Source organism: Rhinopithecus roxellana, chromosome 4, assembly GCF_007565055.1.
Source record: "Rhinopithecus roxellana isolate Shanxi Qingling chromosome 4, ASM756505v1, whole genome shotgun sequence".
NCBI lineage: Eukaryota > Metazoa > Chordata > Mammalia > Primates > Cercopithecidae > Rhinopithecus > Rhinopithecus roxellana.
The window spans coordinates 145,316,630-145,335,803 of NC_044552.1; the positions used below are offsets into that span (position 1 = coordinate 145,316,630).

At 40.7% G+C, this 19,174-nt stretch overlaps 1 protein-coding gene across 5 annotated transcripts in view; it reads right to left on the reverse strand.

The window, feature by feature from the left end:
- Window positions 1–2,398: 2,398 nt before the first annotated feature.
- The window catches only part of STX11 (syntaxin 11), a 56,430-nt gene continuing 39,654 nt past the window's right edge, over window positions 2,399–19,174 (reverse strand). For 4 of the 5 annotated variants that reach the window (XM_030928772.1, XM_030928771.1, XM_030928774.1 and 1 more), the window contains one exon: window positions 4,310–6,347. In XM_030928772.1, coding sequence (XP_030784632.1) covers window positions 5,479–6,347 — 869 coding nt within the window. In that variant the 3' untranslated portion in view covers window positions 4,310–5,478. Of the gene's footprint in view, window positions 6,348–19,174 lie in introns of all 5 variants that reach the window. The other variant, XM_010360193.2, reaches the window with a different exon arrangement.

Below are 19,174 nucleotides of genomic sequence, written 5' to 3' on the forward strand. Positions count from 1 at the left end.
TACCTCCTGTACAGCCTGTGGAACTGTGAGTCAATTAAACCTTTTCTCTTTATAAACTACTCAGTCTCAGATAGTTCTTTATAGCAATGTGAGAACCAACCAATACAGGAACTGCATACTTAAATGGTTAGGAGGGTAAGTTTAAATCATGTGTATAATACTGCAATTAAAAACAACAACATAATGACAACAACAACAAAAAGGCACTGTGACTGTACTACAGCATTGTACAGAGATTAGACTGGAGCAGATAAGACTAGAGGCCAGAGGCCAATTAAAAGCTGCTGAAGTAATGGAAGTAAGAGAGGATAATTGTCTGACCTGGGCAGGTGGCAGTTGATTGATGCTGCCATTTACAAGTTAAGGTAGACAGAAGGAGCAGGGAATGGGGACGATGGTAGATTCTGTGTGAGTGTGTGTGTGTGTATACTCTGTTATTTTTACCCTCTATCAAACATCATGGCATGCTGAGATGCAGAAGGATGGATATGTCTAAAGAGTTGGCTATAGGACCATGAAAATGTAGAAATATAGATTAAGAAAAATAGAAAAGGTCCAAGAAGTATCTATGGATGCTTCAAATAGAATATAAAATAGAACTTAAAAAGAAACATCAGGAATTTAAAAGTATACTGTTGGGGACTTGTCTCTCAATCCTCATTATGCAGGACATCACTGGTTTTGTTGTTGTTGTTTGCTTGTTTTTTGAGACAGGGTCTCACTCTGTTGCCCAGGCTAGAGTGCAGTGGTACAATCTCAGCTCACTGCAACCTCTGCCTCCTTGGTTCAAGTGATCCTCATGCCTCAACCTCCAGGGTAGCTGGGATTACAGGCATGCACCACCAAGCCCAGCTAATTTTTGTATTTTTAGTAGAGAAGGGGTTTCACCATGTTGGCCAGGCTGGTCTTGAACTCTTGGCCTCAAGTCATCTGCCCACCTTGGCCTCCTACAGTGCTGGGAGTATAGGTGTGAGCCACCATGCCCAGCCAGATATCACTGGTTTTAAAGCATCCTTTGTAGTCTCACTCAGAACATCAGTTCAGAAAATCTTTATTACCAATAGATACATGACTTTACAAAAGCTTCTAGTATATAAGGACATCTTGCCCTTTCTTAATAACATGTGTTGATAATAAAGACCCTCATCATTTATATGATGAAGTTACATTCTAGATCCTATTCATTTTCCATTTCTAATAGCCCCATTTTAGTACTTGCAATGATTTTCAACTCTGCTATCAAAAGTAAGTCAACTGTTGCTCTGATTACAATTGGATGTTTCAAACTATCATCTTGATTACAAATGAATGAGTTGCATGCTGCTGTTGGAGAAACTTTGCATATTTCAAAGAAAAGAGTAGAAATATGTCTGATGGCAAAATATAGTATGATAGCATTTATACATAAAATCAACACTATAGTTACCCTATCTTATTATTTTTCAGCTGTACACAATCTTCAGCAGTTCCCTGTCAAGTTAGGAACTTTATATGTTAGAGCCTGAACATATTTGCATATGACATTTCAGGATAAAGCATTAGGACTATTTTTAAATATATGTAAAGGCATTGATATAAAAAGAGCACTGTTCTCTTTCTAAGTTGTTCCCTTAAAAGGCCTTAAAATTACTTCTGTGATGTCACAGCTCAAATATTTTTGAATGACTGACATTTTAAAAATTCTAACTCATCCTGGATACCAACGCATCCTAGATGAGCACCTTTCCTAGTTACGACATTTCTGGAGTTGTCACCACCTATTAACTGTGGCTTGGTTGGAGTTGTAAAATTTGATATTTGGCTAGTAGAAAGTAGTCACTGTATATGTTAAAATAGCTATAAAAGATTCTTACCTTCAGCCCGGGAAGGATCTATTGTTCTTTGTGATTTGTTCTTTCATTTTGTACCCTAAAAGATATTAGTGTATGAAATTGGCAGAATTGCCCTTGGCCCATGTCACCTTTCAGAGTTGCCAAGCAAGCATCATGAGATTGGTAAAGCCAGCTCTACCGCATCTCTTGGTGGCACTAGAACACACTTTCTTAAGGAAAAAGCCAGCATTTCACCCACTGCCTGGCATGGCAGCAGGGCTTTGGTGAATATGCCAGGACGTGCGGTGAGCCAAATGATCCCTTTCCTTAGGTCTGTGACCCAGTCTCTACAACTTCCTACAACTCCTTCCAGGACTTTCTGACTCACAGCTTGGGAAGAATTAGGAAAGAACACCTGCCAAGCTGAGCAGAACAGCTACTTCCTGTTTATGTGTTTTTGGTGGAACATCCCATTTCTTCTTCAGGACATGTTTGGATATACATGGGGATAGAAATGCCAGAGTGAAAACAGATTTATCACTGTGAGAAAAAAAAAAAAAGCCCTAATATTCACAGAAGATGGGGTCTTGGTTTCTTTATTCCATTTTATTCTTTGTTAAGACTGTTAACAAAAAATAAGGCTTTTTTTTCCTCTGAACTTAAAAACTATAAATTTACTTGGGTCACTAACAGTGCTCTCAGTCTAAGAGAAAATTACATAATAACAACAATAATGAACAAAGCACTTAGCATGTGCCAGGCCCTGTTCTAAGTGCTTTTACACATTCAGTCATTACTTTTCACAACAGCTCTATGAGGTAAGTACTATTATCTCCATTTTACAGATGAAGAAACTGAAGCACAGAGAAACTAAGGTTAAGTCAGACAGCTAGTATGTGGCAGAGTCAAGATTTAAATCTAAGAAACAGGGTCCGGAATCTGTACTCTTAACCATTATGCCACACTTAGATGGTTCCCAGACAGCAGGAAGAAGAAGTGTTCCTTCTCCATAGGCAACAGTTCACTCATTCTTTTGGTGCAGTGATGTACAGTCTGTACTGAACTCTCCAATATAAAACATGGGGAATTAAAATGTATACAAAGCCTGAAAACTCACTTACTTTTATAATGGTTCTAAGCAAAGAAAATGCTTTATGGGTTCAAACAAGTCAAATTTATGAACTCAATTTTTTTTTTTTTTTGTGGAAACTGGCTGGCAGTCTCTATTTACAATATCTCTCCTCCATTATAAAAAAACATTGCAATGGAACTATGTGAACACTTTTTCCCCTTTCCCTTAGAGAAAGGGAATTAAGTCAAAGGTGATACATATCCCTGGAGTTAGCTGAAAAAGAAATTGGAAGAAATCTGAGAATAGCATTATGGAACTTGGTTTCCACAATTCTCAAATTTAACCATAAAATTAAAATTAGATACAGGGGATAGATTTTCCTGGCCATAAGCAAGTCAGGGAGTAAGCTCCAAAGAATTCATATACTCTTCCTTCTACTTCTTTTAAAATTCCACCTTCTGAAGGACCTGAGAAATATGATCACTACTAAACTCACTCGTGTATTAAATAATGATTAGGAAGAGCTAAGAGTTGACACAGAGGAAGGCCAGGAAACATGGTAAATGTGGGCAAGGGCATTAAAAAGTTAGTAGACTACACCATATCTCTAAAGCCTGATGATTTTGCTAAAGTATTGTAACTCAGGAGAGAAAGCAAGACACCCTCATGGGAACTCTTTTGAGTTTTTCATTCTTTTCCCCCTCCACTCAGTTCCATCCAGATGTGGCAGCCTCAAGTAGCTAGAAGAAAAAAATTTGGCCAGGAGCAGTGGCTCAGGTCTGTAGTCTCAGCACTTTGGGAGGCCAACGTGGGTGGGTTGCTCAAGCTCACAAGTTTGAGACCAGCCTGGACAACTTAGCAAACCCTGTGTCTACAGAAAATACAAAAATTAGCCAGGCATGGTGGCATATATCTGTAGTCTCAGCTATTTGCAGGCTGAGGTGGGAGTATCACTTGAGCCTGGGAAGTTAAGGCTGCAGTAAGCCATGATTATGCCACTGCACTTCAGCCTGGGTGACAAAGGGAGACTCTGTCTCAAAAGCGAAAAAAAAATAGGTCAGGAACTGTGGCTCACGCCTGTAATCCCAGCACTTTGGGAGGCCGATGCGGGTGGATCACGAGGTCAGGAGATCAAAACCATCCTGGCTAACATGGTGAAACACCGTCTCCACTAAAAGCACAAAAAAATTAGCCAGGCATGGTGGCATGTGCCCGTAGTCCCAGCTACTCCGGAGGCTGAGTCAGGAGAACCGCTTGAGCCCGGGAGGCAGAGGTTGCAGTGAGCCGAGGTCCTGCCAGTGCACTCCAGAGGCAACACAGTGAGACGCCGTCTCAAAAAAAGAAAAAAAAAAAAAAAAAAGGAAAAAGAAAAACTTTAACAATAATTGAGAAAGTAAACTAAATGATCAAGACAGATGTATAAAAATATATGTATAATGTAATGTTTATTAAGCTTGCTTGAAAAACAGAATTCTTTTACTTTAAATTTCTCCATTTCAATGCATGAAAGGAATGGTCCACAGTAAAACAAAAGCAGTATTTCCAAGAATGTTAGTTGTCTCTAGCTCTGTATACATTTTCTACCGTCATATGTCTACCGCCATAACCAATGCAGAGCTGTTTAACATGAAGTTTTGACCAAACTGGACTATGAAGGCGCAAACTGGCGTGAAACAAACTCAAAACAAGCAAACCAACACCAACAGCCAAAACGTGTTCTTCTTGAAATGTATATACCATACGTACACAAAAGAACTTAAACCAATTGATCATTATGTACATACATTAGTGAATATTAGTATTTTACATTTACAAATATATGTGCATATGTAATCAAGTAAAAAGAAAAATGTTAAATAATTTTTATCAGTGAAAAATACATAAAACATGACTAATACTACAATTTGAGTGCTTGTTCGATTCAGTGCTTAAAAATATTTGGAAAAATAATCCCAAAATATAACCTGGTGAAAGATACTTAAAAAGTGAAAGAGATAAGAAAATAGTAAGTGTTTGGTGTGATTTTAATAAGTAGAGGAAATGAGCAGAAATAAGATCTATATTTGGGGAGGAATCGCATAGCATAGACAGGATGAAGAATTGGAAAGGAAGAACGTGGTTTTTCCCAAGGCCAATTTCGCTCAGAATGGAACAGAACCAGGGAATTTTCAGGACAAAGTAAATGAACTGAAGTTTCCATCATGAGTTCATTCTATTAGCAGATAGATGAACAATTGATTCCTTCTTTGAGTCTTTATTAGGAGGCAGGCCTCAGACATTCACCCTACAGTTAGATACAAGGTCAGTTCCTTTCTTGGCTTCTGTCTAGAGACTAAGAGTGCAAGGTGACATATAATGGCATTGCACAACTTTGTAGGAATCTACCTTTACTGAAGAACCATCGGACGGTATCAACTAACCATCTTTCCAAGCACGGGCTTGTTTGCAATTCTTGAACCTCGCGTTTCTTCTCTAAAGACTGAGTTCCGGAAAGAGTTGGGGCAACTCCCTGCAGGGCAGAGATGTCGGCTTTGGTGCGTCCTTCCCAGCGTGCTCCATGGTCTGGGATGGGCGGTGGCGGCCCGGGCCGGCCTGCTACTTGAGGCAGGGACAGCAGAAGCAGCAGAGGGTCCGGCAGGGGTTCTTCTTCTTGTACTGCACGGCCTTCCGCACCTGCGCCTTGGCCTGGCCGGTGTAGTCGACCGTCTTTTGTACGTTGAGCTCGATGACATTCAGGGTGTCGGCCTGCTTCTCCACCAGCACTGCCATCTGCAAGAAGAGCTCGTGCACGTCGCGGATGCGGCTCTCCAGGCGCAGCAGCTCGCGGTGGCGGCTCTCGATCTCGTTGAGGGCGGCCCGCGCGCCTTTTACATCGGCCAGCAGGTTCTCGGAGAACATATCCCACTTGCTCTGCTCGAACATGTCCTCGATCTGGTCGCCCGAGACGTCCTTCCCCATGATCTCCAGCTGGCGCTGGATGCGGATCTTGCAGTTGTCGCGCTGCTTCATCTCGGCCTGGTTGTAGTCGTGCATGGCGCGCTGGAAGGTGAGGGTGAGCGCGTTGTACTGCGCCAGCGAGATGCGCGCCACCGCTGAGTGCCGGCCGTGCTGGGCCTCGGCCGCCTCGCTCAGCTCCTTCATGGCGCGCAGCTTGCAGTGGATGACCTCGCCCCGGACCTTGATGGCCTTGGCGATGGAGTTGGTGTCGCGCTTGATGCTGCTGAGGCGCCGCATGGACGTGAGGAAGCGGGCGTTCTGCTTTCCCAGCCGCTTCACATCGGCCACCAGCAACTGGTTTTCATCCTGGATGTCCTGGATGTCTCGGTACAGGGACTCCAGGATGTGGTCCGTCTCGAACACGATGTCCTCGTGGGGCGAGTCAAATTCATCGTCCCCGTCTAGGAACTGCTGGTCATATTGCTTGGACAAGTCCAGAAGTTCTGCTAGCCGGTCTTTCATTTTGCCTGCAAGTAGAGATAATTCAGTTAAATTTCTCTATTGAGAGTCAAGTATTTGCCTTCAAGGGATTGAAACTTAAACATTTTACTCAGCAGTCCCAATTTTTTATTCCTAGGTGTGGGAAATAAGTGCACTAAAGGAGCTAAATGTTCTGACATTTTGCTTACAAGGAAATAAATAAGATGACTGAACAACATGAAACAGTTACATTTTGGGGGGCGGAGCAAGATGGCCGAATAGGAACAACTCCAGTCTCCAACTCCCAGCGCGAGCGACACAGAAGACCGGTGATTTCTGCATTTTCAACTGAGGTACTGGGGTCATCTCACTAGGGAGTGCCGGACAATCGGTGCTGGTCAGCTGCTGCAGCCTGACCAGCGAGAGCTGAAGCAGGGCGAGGCATCGCCTCACCTGGAAGCGCAAGGGGGAAGGGGATCCGTTTTCCTAGCCAGGGGAACTGAGACACACAACACCTGGAAAATCGGGTAACTCCCACCCCAATACTGCGCTGTAAGCATACAGGCATTCCAGGAGAATATATCCCACACCTGGCCGGGAGGGTCCCACGCCCACGAAGCCTCCCTCACTGCTAACACAGCAGTCTGCCGCGATCTATCCGCAAGGCAGCAGCGAGGCTGGGGGAGGGGCGCCCGCCATTGCTGAGGCTTAAGTAGGTAAACAAAGCCGCTGGGAAGCTCGAACTGGGTGGAGCTCACAGCAGCTCAAGGAAGCCTGCCTGTCTCTGTAGTCTCCACCTCTGGGGACAGCGCACAGCTGAAGACCAACAGGGGAAGTAGCGGGAGCCGGTGCAGACGCGAACGACTCTGTCTGACAGCTTTGGGGAGAGCCGCGGATCTCCCAACGCGGAGGTTGAGATCTGAGAACGGACAGACTGCCTGCTCAGGTGTGTCCCTGACCCCTGAGTAGCCTAGCTGGGAGAAATCCCCCACTAGGGGCAGTCTGACACCCCACACCTCACAGGGTGGAGTACACCCCTGAGAGGACACTTCCAAAGGAAGAATCAGACAGGTACACTCGCTGTTCAGCAATATTCTATCTTCGGCAACCTCTGCTGCTGATACCCAGGCAAACAGGGTCTGGAGTGGACCTTAAGCAATCTCCAACAGACCAACAGAGAGTCCTTCTGACTCTCAGAAGGAAAACTATCAAACAGGAAGGACACCTATACCAAAACCCCATCAGTTCGTCACCACCATCAAAGACCAGAGACAGATAAAACCACAAAGATGGGGAAGAAGCAGGGCAGAAAAGCTGGAAATTCAAAAAATAAGAGCGCATCTCCCCCTGCAAAGGAGCGCAGCCCATCACCAGCAACGGATCAAAGCTGGTCAGAGAATGACTTGGACGAGAGGAGAGAAGAAGGCTTCAGTCCATCAAACTTATCAGAGCTAAAGGAGGAATTACGTACCCAGCGCAAAGAAACTAAAAATCTTGAAAAAAGAGTGGAAGAATTGACAGCTAGACTCATTAATGCAGAGAAGATCATAAACGAAATGACAGAGATGAAAACCATGACACGAGAAATACGTGACAAATGCACAAGCTTCAGTAACCGACTCGATCAACTGGAAGAAAGAGTATCAGCGATTGAAGATCAAATGAATGAAATGAAGCGAGAAGAGAAACCAAAAGAAAAAAGAAGAAAAAGAAATGAGCAAAGCCTGCAAGAAGTATGGGATTACGTAAAAAGACCAAATCTACGTCTGATTGGGGTGCCTGAAAGTGAGGGGGAAAATGGAACCAAGTTGGAAAACACTCTTCAGGATATCATCCAGGAGAACTTCCCCAACCTAGTAGGGCAGGCCAACATTCAAATTCAGGAAATACAGAGAACGCCACAAAGATACTCCTCCAGAAGAGCAACTCCAAGACACATAATTGCCAGATTCACCAAAGTTGAAATGAAGGAAAAAATCTTAAGGGCAGCCAGAGAGAAAGGTCGGGTCACCCACAAAGGGAAGCCCATCAGACTAACAGCAGATCTCTCGGCAGAAACTCTACAAGCCAGAAGAGAGTGGGGGCCAATATTCAACGTTCTTAAAGAAAAGAATTTTAAACCCAGAATTTCATATCCAGCCAAACTAAGTTTCATAAGTGAAGGAGAAATAAAATCCTTTACAGATAAGCAAATGCTTAGAGATTTTGTCACCACCAGGCCTGCCTTACAAGAGACCCTGAAGGAAGCCCTAAACATGGAAAGGAACAACCGGTACCAGCCATCGCAAAAACTTGGCAAAATGTAAAGACCATCGAGGCTAGGAAGAAACTGCATCAACTAACGAGCAAAATAACCAGTTAATATCATAATGGCAGGATCAAGTTCACACATAACAATATTAACCTTAAATGTTAATGGACTAAATGCTCCAATTAAAAGACACAGACTGGCAAACTGGATAAAGAGTCAAGACCCATCAGTCTGCTGTATTCAGGAGACCCATCTCACATGCAGAGACATACATAGGCTCAAAATAAAGGGATGGAGGAAGATCTACCAAGCAAATGGAGAACAAAAAAAAGCAGGGGTTGCAATCCTAGTCTCTGATAAAACAGACTTTAAACCATCAAAGATCAAAAGAGACAAAGAAGGCCATTACATAATGGTAAAGGGATCAATTCAACAGGAAGAGCTAACTCTCCTAAATATATATGCACCCAATACAGGAGCACCCAGATTCATAAAGCAAGTCCTTAGAGACTTACAAAGAGACTTAGACTCCCATACAATAATAATGGGAGACTTCAACACTCCGCTGTCAACATTAGACAGATCAACGAGACAGAAAGTTAACAAGGATATCCAGGAATTGAACTCATCTCTGCACCAAGCGGACCTAATAGACATCTATAGAACTCTCCACCCCAAATCAACAGAATATACATTCTTCTCAGCACCACATCGCACTTATTCCAAAATTGACCACATAATTGGAAGTAAAGTACTCCTCAGCAAATGTAAAAGAACAGAAATTATAACAAACTCTCTCTCAGACCACAGTGCAATCAAACTAGAACTCAGGACTAAGAAACTCAATCAAAACCGCTCAACTACATGGAAACTGAACAACCTGCTCCTGAATGACTACTGGGTACATAACGAAATGAAAGCGGAAATAAAGATGTTCTTTGAAACCAATGAGAACAAAGATACAACATACCAGAATCTCTGGGACACATTTAAAGCAGTGTGTAGAGGGAAATTTATAGCACTAAATGCCCACAAGAGAAAGCAGGAAAGATCTAAAATTGACACTCTAACATCACAATTAAAAGAACTAGAGAGGCAAGAGCAATCACATTCAAAAGCTAGCAGAAGGCAAGAAATAACTAAGATCAGAGCAGAACTGAAGGAGATAGAGACACAAAAAACCCTCCAAAAAATCAATGAATCCAGGAGTTGGTTTTTTGAAAAGATCAACAAAATTGACAGACCGCTAGCAAGGCTAATAAAGAAAAAAAGAGAGAGGAATCAAATAGATGCAATAAAAAATGATAAAGGGGATATCACCACTGACCCCACAGAAATACAAACTACCATCAGAGAATACTATAAACGCCTCTACGCAAATCAACTAGAAAATCTAGAAGAAATGGATAATTTCCTGGACACTTACACTCTCCCAAGGCTAAACCAGGAAGAAGTTGAATCCCTGAATAGACCAATAGCAGGCTCTGAAATTGAGGCAACAATTAATAGCCTACCCACCAAAAAAAGTCCAGGACCAGATGGATTCACAGCTGAATTCTACCAGAGGTACAAGGAGGAGCTGGTACCATTCCTTCTGAAACTATTCCAATCAATAGAAAAAGAGGGAATCCTCCCTAACTCATTTTATGAGGCCAACATCATCCTCATACCAAAGCCTGGCAGAGACACAACAAAAAAAGAGAATTTTAGACCAATATCCCTGATGAACATTGATGCAAAAATCCTCAATAAAATACTGGCAAACCGGATTCAGCAGCACATCAAAAAGCTTATCCACCATGATCAAGTGGGCTTCATCCCTGGGATGCAAGGCTGGTTCAACATTCGCAAATCAATAAACGTAATCCAGCATATAAACAGAACCAAAGACAAGAACCACATGATTGTCTCAATAGATGCAGAAAAGGCTTTTGACAAAATTCAACAGCCCTTCATGCTAAAAACGCTCAATAAATTCGGTATTGATGGAACGTACCTCAAAATAATAAGAGCTATTTATGACAAACCCACAGCTAATATCATACTGAATGGGCAAAAACTGGAAAAATTCCCTTTGAAAACTGGCACAAGACAGGGATGCCCTCTCTCACCACTCCTATTCAACATAGTGTTGGAAGTTCTGGCTAGGGCAATCAGGCAAGAGAAAGAAATCAAGGGTATCCAGTTAGGAAAAGAAGAAGTCAAATTGTCCCTGTTTGCAGATGACATGATTGTATATTTAGAAAACCCCATCGTCTCAGCCCAAAATCTCCTTAAGCTGATAAGCAACTTCAGCAAAGTCTCAGGATACAAAATTAATGTGCAAAAATCACAAGCATTCTTATACACCAGCAACAGACAAGCAGAGAGCCAAATCAGGAATGAACTTCCATTCACAATTGCCTCAAAGAGAATAAAATACCTAGGAATCCAGCTTACAAGGGATGTAAAGGACCTCTTCAAGGAGAACTATAAACCACTGCTCAGTGAAATCAAAGAGGACACAAACAAATGGAAGAACATACCATGCTCATGGATAGGAAGAATCAATATCGTGAAAATGGCCATACTCCCCAAGGTTATTTATAGATTCAATGCCATCCCCATCAAGCTACCAATGACTTTCTTCACAGAATTGGAAAAAACTGCTTTAAAGTTCATATGGAACCAAAAAAGAGCCCGCATTGCCAAGACAATCCTAAGTCAAAAGGACAAAGCTGGAGGCGTCACGCTACCTGACTTCAAACTATACTACAAGGCTACAGTAACCAAAACAGCATGGTACTGGTACCAAAACAGAGATATAGACCAATGGAACAGAACAGAGTCCTCAGAAATAATACCGCACATCTACAGCCATCTGATCTTTGACAAACCTGAGAGAAACAAGAAATGGGGAAAGGATTCCCTATTTAATAAATGGTGCTGGGAAAATTGGCTAGCCATAAGTAGAAAGCTGAAACTGGATCCTTTCCTTACCCCTTATACGAAGATTAATTCAAGATGGATTAGAGACTTAAATGTTAGACCTAATACCATCAAAACCCTAGAAGAAAATCTAGGTAGTACCATTCAGGACATAGGCATGGGCAAGGACTTCATGTCTAAAACACCAAAAGCAACGGCAGCAAAAGCCAAAATTGACAAATGGGATCTAATTAAACTAAAGAGCTTTTGCACAGCAAAAGAAACTACCATCAGAGTGAACAGGCAACCTACAGAATGGGAGAAAATTTTTGCAACCTACTCATCTGACAAAGGGCTAATATCCAGAATCTACAAAGAACTCAAACAAATATACGAGAAAAAAACAAACAACCCCATCAAAAAGTGGGGAAAGGATATGAACAGACATTTCTCAAAAGAAGATATTCATACAGCCAACAGACACATGAAAAAATGCTCATCATCACTGGCCATCAGAGAAATGCAAATCAAAACCACAATGAGATACCATCTCACACCAGTTAGAATGGCAATCATTAAGAAGTCAGGAAACAACAGGTGTTGGAGAGGATGTGGAGAATTAGGAACACTTTTACACTGTTGGTGGGATTGTAAACTAGTTCAACCATTATGGAAAACAGTATGGCAATTCCTCAAGGATCTAGAACTAGATGTACCATATGACCCAGCCATCCCACTACTGGGTATATACCCAAAGGATTATAAATTAGTCTACTACAAAGACACATGCACACGTATGTTTATTGCGGCACTATTCACAATAGCAAAGACTTGGAATCAACCCAAATGTCCATCTGTGACAGACTGGATTAAGAAAATGTGGCACATATACACCATGGAATACTATGCAGCCATAAAAAAGGATGAGTTTGCGTCCTTTGTAGGGACATGGATGCAGCTGGAAACCATCATTCTTAGCAAACTATCACAAGAAGAGAAAACCAAACACCGCATGTTCTCACTCATAGGTGGGAACTGAACAATGAGATCACTTGGACTCGGGAAGGGGAACATCACACACTGGGGTCTATCATGGGGAGGGGGGAGGAGGGAGGGATTGCATTGGGGAGTTATACATGATATAAATGATGAATTGATGGGTGCTGACGAGTTGATGGGTGCAGCACACCAACATGGCATAAGTATACATATGTAACAAACCTGCACGTTATGCACATGTACCCTAGAACTTAAAGTATAATAAAAAAAAAAAAAAAAAAAAAAAAAAAATAGAACCTTGAAAAAAAAAAAAAAAAAAAAAAAAAAAAAAAAAAAAAAACAGTTACATTTTAAGGCCCATAGGCACCTGCAGTTCAGTATCATAGCCGTCCAGAACTCAATCAACAATTTAAAATTTTAGATTGCATTGGGAAACCATCTCTTTTTCTTGCTTTATGTTTTTCAGTCATCGCAAATCAAAACAGACACAGGAAAAAAAGAAAAAAGAAGAAAGACTTGCAAACTTAAGCATTTTTAATTGAGGACAGTCTACAAGGCCTTGGGGCCAACATCTAAATGTTGCCTATGTTGTGTCTATTTCAGCACTGGTAAGCATCCCCTCCTGTACGTACTAACAACTCTTAAAATAGTTACCATGCAAATCATGATTTAATTTTTTTTCTCTTAAAGATGTTATAAAAGTAAAACATGCTTAAGGTAAAATGACAACAACAAAATACAGAAATCTAAGTGTAAAATTTAGAAGTTGAGGTTTCCTTACTCCTCTTTTCAATATCATTCCCTAATGATAAGCATCGTAAATAACACTGCTCTTTAAAATGCTTTTATATGGAAAATTCCAATCATATGTGGCCTAGTAGCAATAATATAACACACTCCCATTCATTCATCATGTAGCAGCAATGTTTGTCCACTTTTAATAGCTTTTTGAAACAAATTGGCAGCTCAGGCAGAATGTTCATGTTTTTACAAGGATGGTTCTGGTAATTCCTCTGCTTAATAAGGCAAAGTAATAGTCTCCATGTCCATATTGTTTTTCAGTGAAGTAAAAAACTTCCATTTTTAGTAGCATGTACATATGCTAATATAGGGAACATCTTGAGTTCATACATGAGACTTCATGATGAGAAAGATTCCTTTTCTACTACACAAGTTGCAGCAAAGAGGGGAAAAGTAGTAACACTTAATGGTTACACAGTCTATCAGGGTTCTTGGTCTCAAATTAAAAGCTTCTTTCAAGTTGAAGTAATTCATTTTATATCACCACTAATGGAATGCTGACAAGTTGGATTTGGTGATAAATGGAAAATGGTGAAATATTAACCATGGCCTTTCATCTACCGTGATCATCATTTACATAAATTAAGCAGAAGTTTTATTCTATGATGGTGATTTTTAATATAACAATATAAGCTGCTTAAAGTGCCACCATTTCTGATATCTGGTGGCTATAATCAATACCAGACGTTCTCAATGATGGGGAAGATGATTCTCCTAGCAGTATGGTTGACAGGCAGAATAAAGATCCAGGACCAAAACTATGCCTTCACTTGGTCTGAATTTCTTGATATTCAACTGTTTCCTCACTTTGAACAAAACTGAAAGACAAACCACCAACTGGGGAGAAATTATAATATATGACAGACAATGGGTTAAGTTACTTAATATATATATTTCTAAGCTACCAAAAAATCTACTTACCCCAAGACAGTGAAAGGGCAATTCAGAGAAGATATAAATGACAGAGAACATAAACGTATGTTATATATGCCTGATATTTTCTAGGCATCTTTCATGTGATACCCTCTTTAGTCTTCACACAGATTCTATGAGTAGGTACTGCCATTATCAGAGTTGGTGTGAGCATAGGGAGATCAAGGAATTTACTCAAGGTCACCAGTAAGTGAACACTCAGGCTTTAGAACAGCACCACTTAACCACTACACGAAATAATCCTTAGCAAAAGTATAAAAATATAGTCATAAAAGACTTATGTATTAAACAAGGAAATGCAAATTAAACTGCTGAGAATTTTTTTGCCCACAAAGTTAGCAGGAGTTTTTTAAAAACAATAATTTTTCAAATGGGTAAGCATTCTGGGAACTCTTAAAACATACTGGTAATTCCATCTCATGCCAGTCAGAATGGTGACTATTAAAATATCAAGAAACAAGAGATGCTGGTGGAGGCTGTGGAGAAATAGGAATGCTTTTACACTATTGGTGGGGATGTAAATTAGTTCAACCATTGTGGTAGACAGTGTGGCAATTCCTCAAAGATTTAGAACCAGAAATACCATTTGAGCCAGCAATCCCATTACTGGGTATATACCCAAAGGAATATAAATCATTCTATTATAAAGACACATGCATGTGAATGTTCACTGCAGCCCTACTCACAATAGCAGAGACACAGAACCAACCCAAATGCCCATCAATGTTAGACTGTACTATACAGCCATAAAGAGGAATGAGATCATGTTCTTTGCAGGGACATGGATGAAGCTGGAAGCCATTATCTTCAGCAAACTCATGCATGAACAGAAAACCAAACACTGCATGTTTTCACTTATAAATGGTAGCTGAACAATGAGAACACCTGGACACAGGGAGGGGAATAACGCATAGTGTGGCCTGTCGGGGAAGGGTGGGGGAGGGGAGATCATTAGGGAAAAGAGCTGATGCTTGCTGGGCTTAATATCTAGGTGATGGGATGATCTGTGCAGCAAACCACCATGGTACATATTTACCTATGTAACAAACCTGCACATCTTGCACGTGTACCCCGGAACTTAAAAACATGAAATAAAATAAAATAATACAATCAATATTATCGCTCAGGGTCCTGAGACCCCTCTCAGGTTCTGCTGAACTAAGAAATTAAATTAAATTTTCTTCTAGATTAAAAAAATAGTCTAATGTAAAACTCCTGTGGTGTCTTTGTTTTTGCAACTTAATGATTTTGCAAATAAAATCTATTAATTATTTTTAAAAATTGGTAATTGATAGAATCTTTCTGGAAGAGTTTGGTAATATGTATCAAAAGCTTTTCAAGTGTGCATTTGCTTTGACATATGTGCATTTATTCTAAAGATATACTGCAAAAGTGTGTGAAACTCATTGCTCTAAATATTTTAATCACCACCTTGTTTTTACAGAAATTCAGAAAGAAGTTGAATGCACAATAATGAGGTCCTGGCTTCTACATAAGTCACAGAGTTTAGAAGGCTATCTAATGGCATGAAAAGCATTTATACTCTGTTAGGCAGAAAAAGTAGTTATGGAGAAAGAGAATGTGCAGCATTCTGAAACAGAGACTTGAAAAATACACATCAAAATGCTAATTATAGTTTTCTTTTAGTTATGGAATTATACATGGTTTAAATTGCTTCCTTTTGCTTTTCTGTATTTTCCAAAATTTTTATAATGTCCATACAGATTTCATAATTTTAAAACCCCCACAAAACAATAAACACGATTTGTTTAAAGGACTAACTCCTTAGCAACTTTTAAAAGTCTATGCATTGCGATCAAGTTAACATTTTATGCTACTTGGGGAAAGCACATTAGCTAGTTTGCATAGAGTTGAGCTGTACCCGTCTGCTTAAGTTAGTACCCAATATAGTCTACCTTGCAACAAGTGGATGAGATGGAATGGATGCATTCTGATGAACAAGGCAAGAATAGGTGATAGATGCCTTCCTTCCTTACATCTTGGCCAAGCCTTACAAGGCACTTCAATGAAAGGAAATGGGTAGAGATAAGGGACTGTGCCATGCTCTGGGGCACTAGGGATCATTTGTAGGTATCCTGCTCATCCTAGACAGGTCCTGTGCTCTGTATTGCTCTCCTAGAGCCATTAAAAAGCTATTAGGGGAAATCATCTCATCACAATATGAAGAGTCGAGTACAATTCAACCATATAGAAAATGGTTTTGGAAGATGTCCAGGGACAGTCATTCCTTCTCAAGATTGAACAACCATAAATTCATAGATAACAAATTATAAATCAGGTAAGGGCCCAAGCTCATGTGAAGGCGCAAGTCCATAATGTGCTAATAAGAGAAAAAGAAAGGGTATGGGAGATGTAAAGATTCTCTATTGAGGTGTGGTCAAGAAGGAGAGAAGGAGGCCTTCACCTTGACTTCCTGCCCACCTTTCTTGGCTCAGCCAGCCTCAGATGAGTTGCCTGCACTGACATAGAAGGTCTTCTGGTCACCAGGGAGCAAACATTAGGAAAAGTACAACAGAAAGTCAATGAAGAGACTGCTATTCCTAAGAATGTCTCCAAAAAGGTTAAAAGTGTATACATTGCTGAAGTTTTACAAAAATATAGAAGTGAGCACAAATAGAGCATCAAAATAACCTATATATCCCATAGCTTGATTCTGTACTATGAATTCCTAGAAAGAGAACTATGGTAAATGAGAAAGAAAAACAAGACAATTCCACCGACCTTCCTGTCATATTATAATAAAGGATAGTGCAATAAACTTTGGTAAATTGCATTAATCAAGTTGCTAAAAAATAAGTCCTGCTTCGATTTGCATGGAAGTAAAAGATTCAAAAGAAAATTGATAACCAACTACCAAAAATCTGCTTCTGCTTTCTAATTTTCTTTTCAGGCATGCATATAATCTGTACTGAAAACTAGATCCAATAAGGAAGGAAGGGGGAATTGCTGAAGCCTTTTTTCATTGAGCAATAAAGTTTTGTGTAAGAGAAAACAAAGGAACAAAGAGATGATGGCAGCTCAGTGGTCCTCAGTCTGCAGGAGGTGACAGAATCATCTGGAGAGCTTCAAAGATTACAGATTCCTGGGCACCTAGAGTTTCTGATTAGTAGGCCTAGGATGATCTCCAGCTGATTGTAATGCATACCCAAATTTGTGGCCCATTCCATAGATACCTACCTATCATGTCAGCTTTTTTTTTTTTTTTTTTTTTTTTTTTTTTTTTTTTTTTTTTTTGAGGTGATCTTGCTCTGTTGCCCAGGCTGGAGTGCAGTGGTACAATCTTGGCTCACTGCAACCTCCACCACCTCCCAGGTTCAAGTGATTCTTCTGCTTTAGCCTCCCGTGTAGCTTTAATTACAGGCATGAACTACCATGCCCAGCTAAGTTTTGTACTTTTAATAGAGACGGGGTTTCACCATGCTGGCCAAGCTGGTCTCAAACTCTTGATCTCAGGTGATCCACCTGCCTCAGCCTCCCAAAGTTCTGGTATTACAGGCATAAGCCACTGCACCTGACCCATGTCAGCTTTCTATTCATAATTATCATGCAATTCTGGAGAACTTAAATAATTCCTAGCTTGGGGGCAGTCTCGATGAGCAAAAAACTGATAGGGAAGGAAAAGGGGCAGCTACTGGCCTCTCTCCCCCACTGGAAAGATGGTAGCTTTCATAAGCACTGCCTTCTGGCTCCCTGGTATAGAGGCTAAATAAGAAAGTCGGCTGAAAACTCACTCCCATAAAAGCAATCTCTGAAGCTCAAAAGGAAAATGAATCAAGAAGGTTTGAAATAGTTTATTCTGATCCCTTCATTTTATGATAGAAAATTATAATTGTTGCAGGCATTGACTAAAGGAGAGTATGAATAAAATAGAAAACTGAGCTTACTATGATGAGGCACCCTCAAGTACATGAATAAATTCTCTGATAGGATTCACAGGGAACAAGGAAGGATGGTGATATTCTATTAGTTAAATGTTCTAGCCATTGAGACCTAGATCCCGCTTTGAAGAGCCTACTATATTTGGCACATAGAATCTTAAAATTTTCGGTCATATCAGGAAGGAACAATTCAGAAAGCAGGTTTCTGCCTACCTCAGAAGACCAAAGAGTGGAGATGACAACCACATTGTATTAGTCTGTTTTCGCACTGCTGATAAAGACATACCCAAGACTGGGAAGAAAAGAGGTTTAATTGGACTTATTAAACTCCACATGGCTGGGGAGGCCCCAGAGTCATGGTGGGAGGTGAAAGGCACTTCTGACATGGTGGTGGCAAGAGAAAATGAGGAAGGAGCAAAAGCAGAAACCCCTGATAAACCCATCAGATCTCATGACTTATTCACTATCACGAGAATAGCACAGGGAAGACCAACCCCCATGATTCAGTTACCTTTCCCTGGGTCCCTCCCACAACACATGGGAATTCTGAGAGATACGATTCAAGTTGAGATTTGGTGGGGACACAGCCACACCATTATCACACATCAATAACTAAGACACTGGACGCTACAAAGAACAACTGTGAAAGTCATTGTTCCCAACATGCCTCTAAGGGAACCATTTATAAATGAAATATATAGTATCTCTCCGATCATAAAGGAGAAGCTTTATTAGGCAGTCCCAAAAGACTAACATATGCATTCAGCAAATTTTGCCAAAACCAGGAAACAAACCTTTTCCCGTTTCACAGCAAGATGTTAAAGTGGTTTTACAAGTAGTGAGAAATTTTCAGATATGGGAATACGCAATATAGACCAGCTCAAGGCACATAGCAAACCTTGTGAAGCTTATTATGGGGATCAGCTTATAGATACAGAAACACGCACACACTCACACACACACACACACAGAGAGACAGAGAGAGAGAGAAACAGAAAGAGAAAGAAAGAGAGAGAGTCTGCAAATGGAATTCAGCTATTTCAGAAGCAAAACAGATCCTGTCCCCAAGATATACACTCCATAC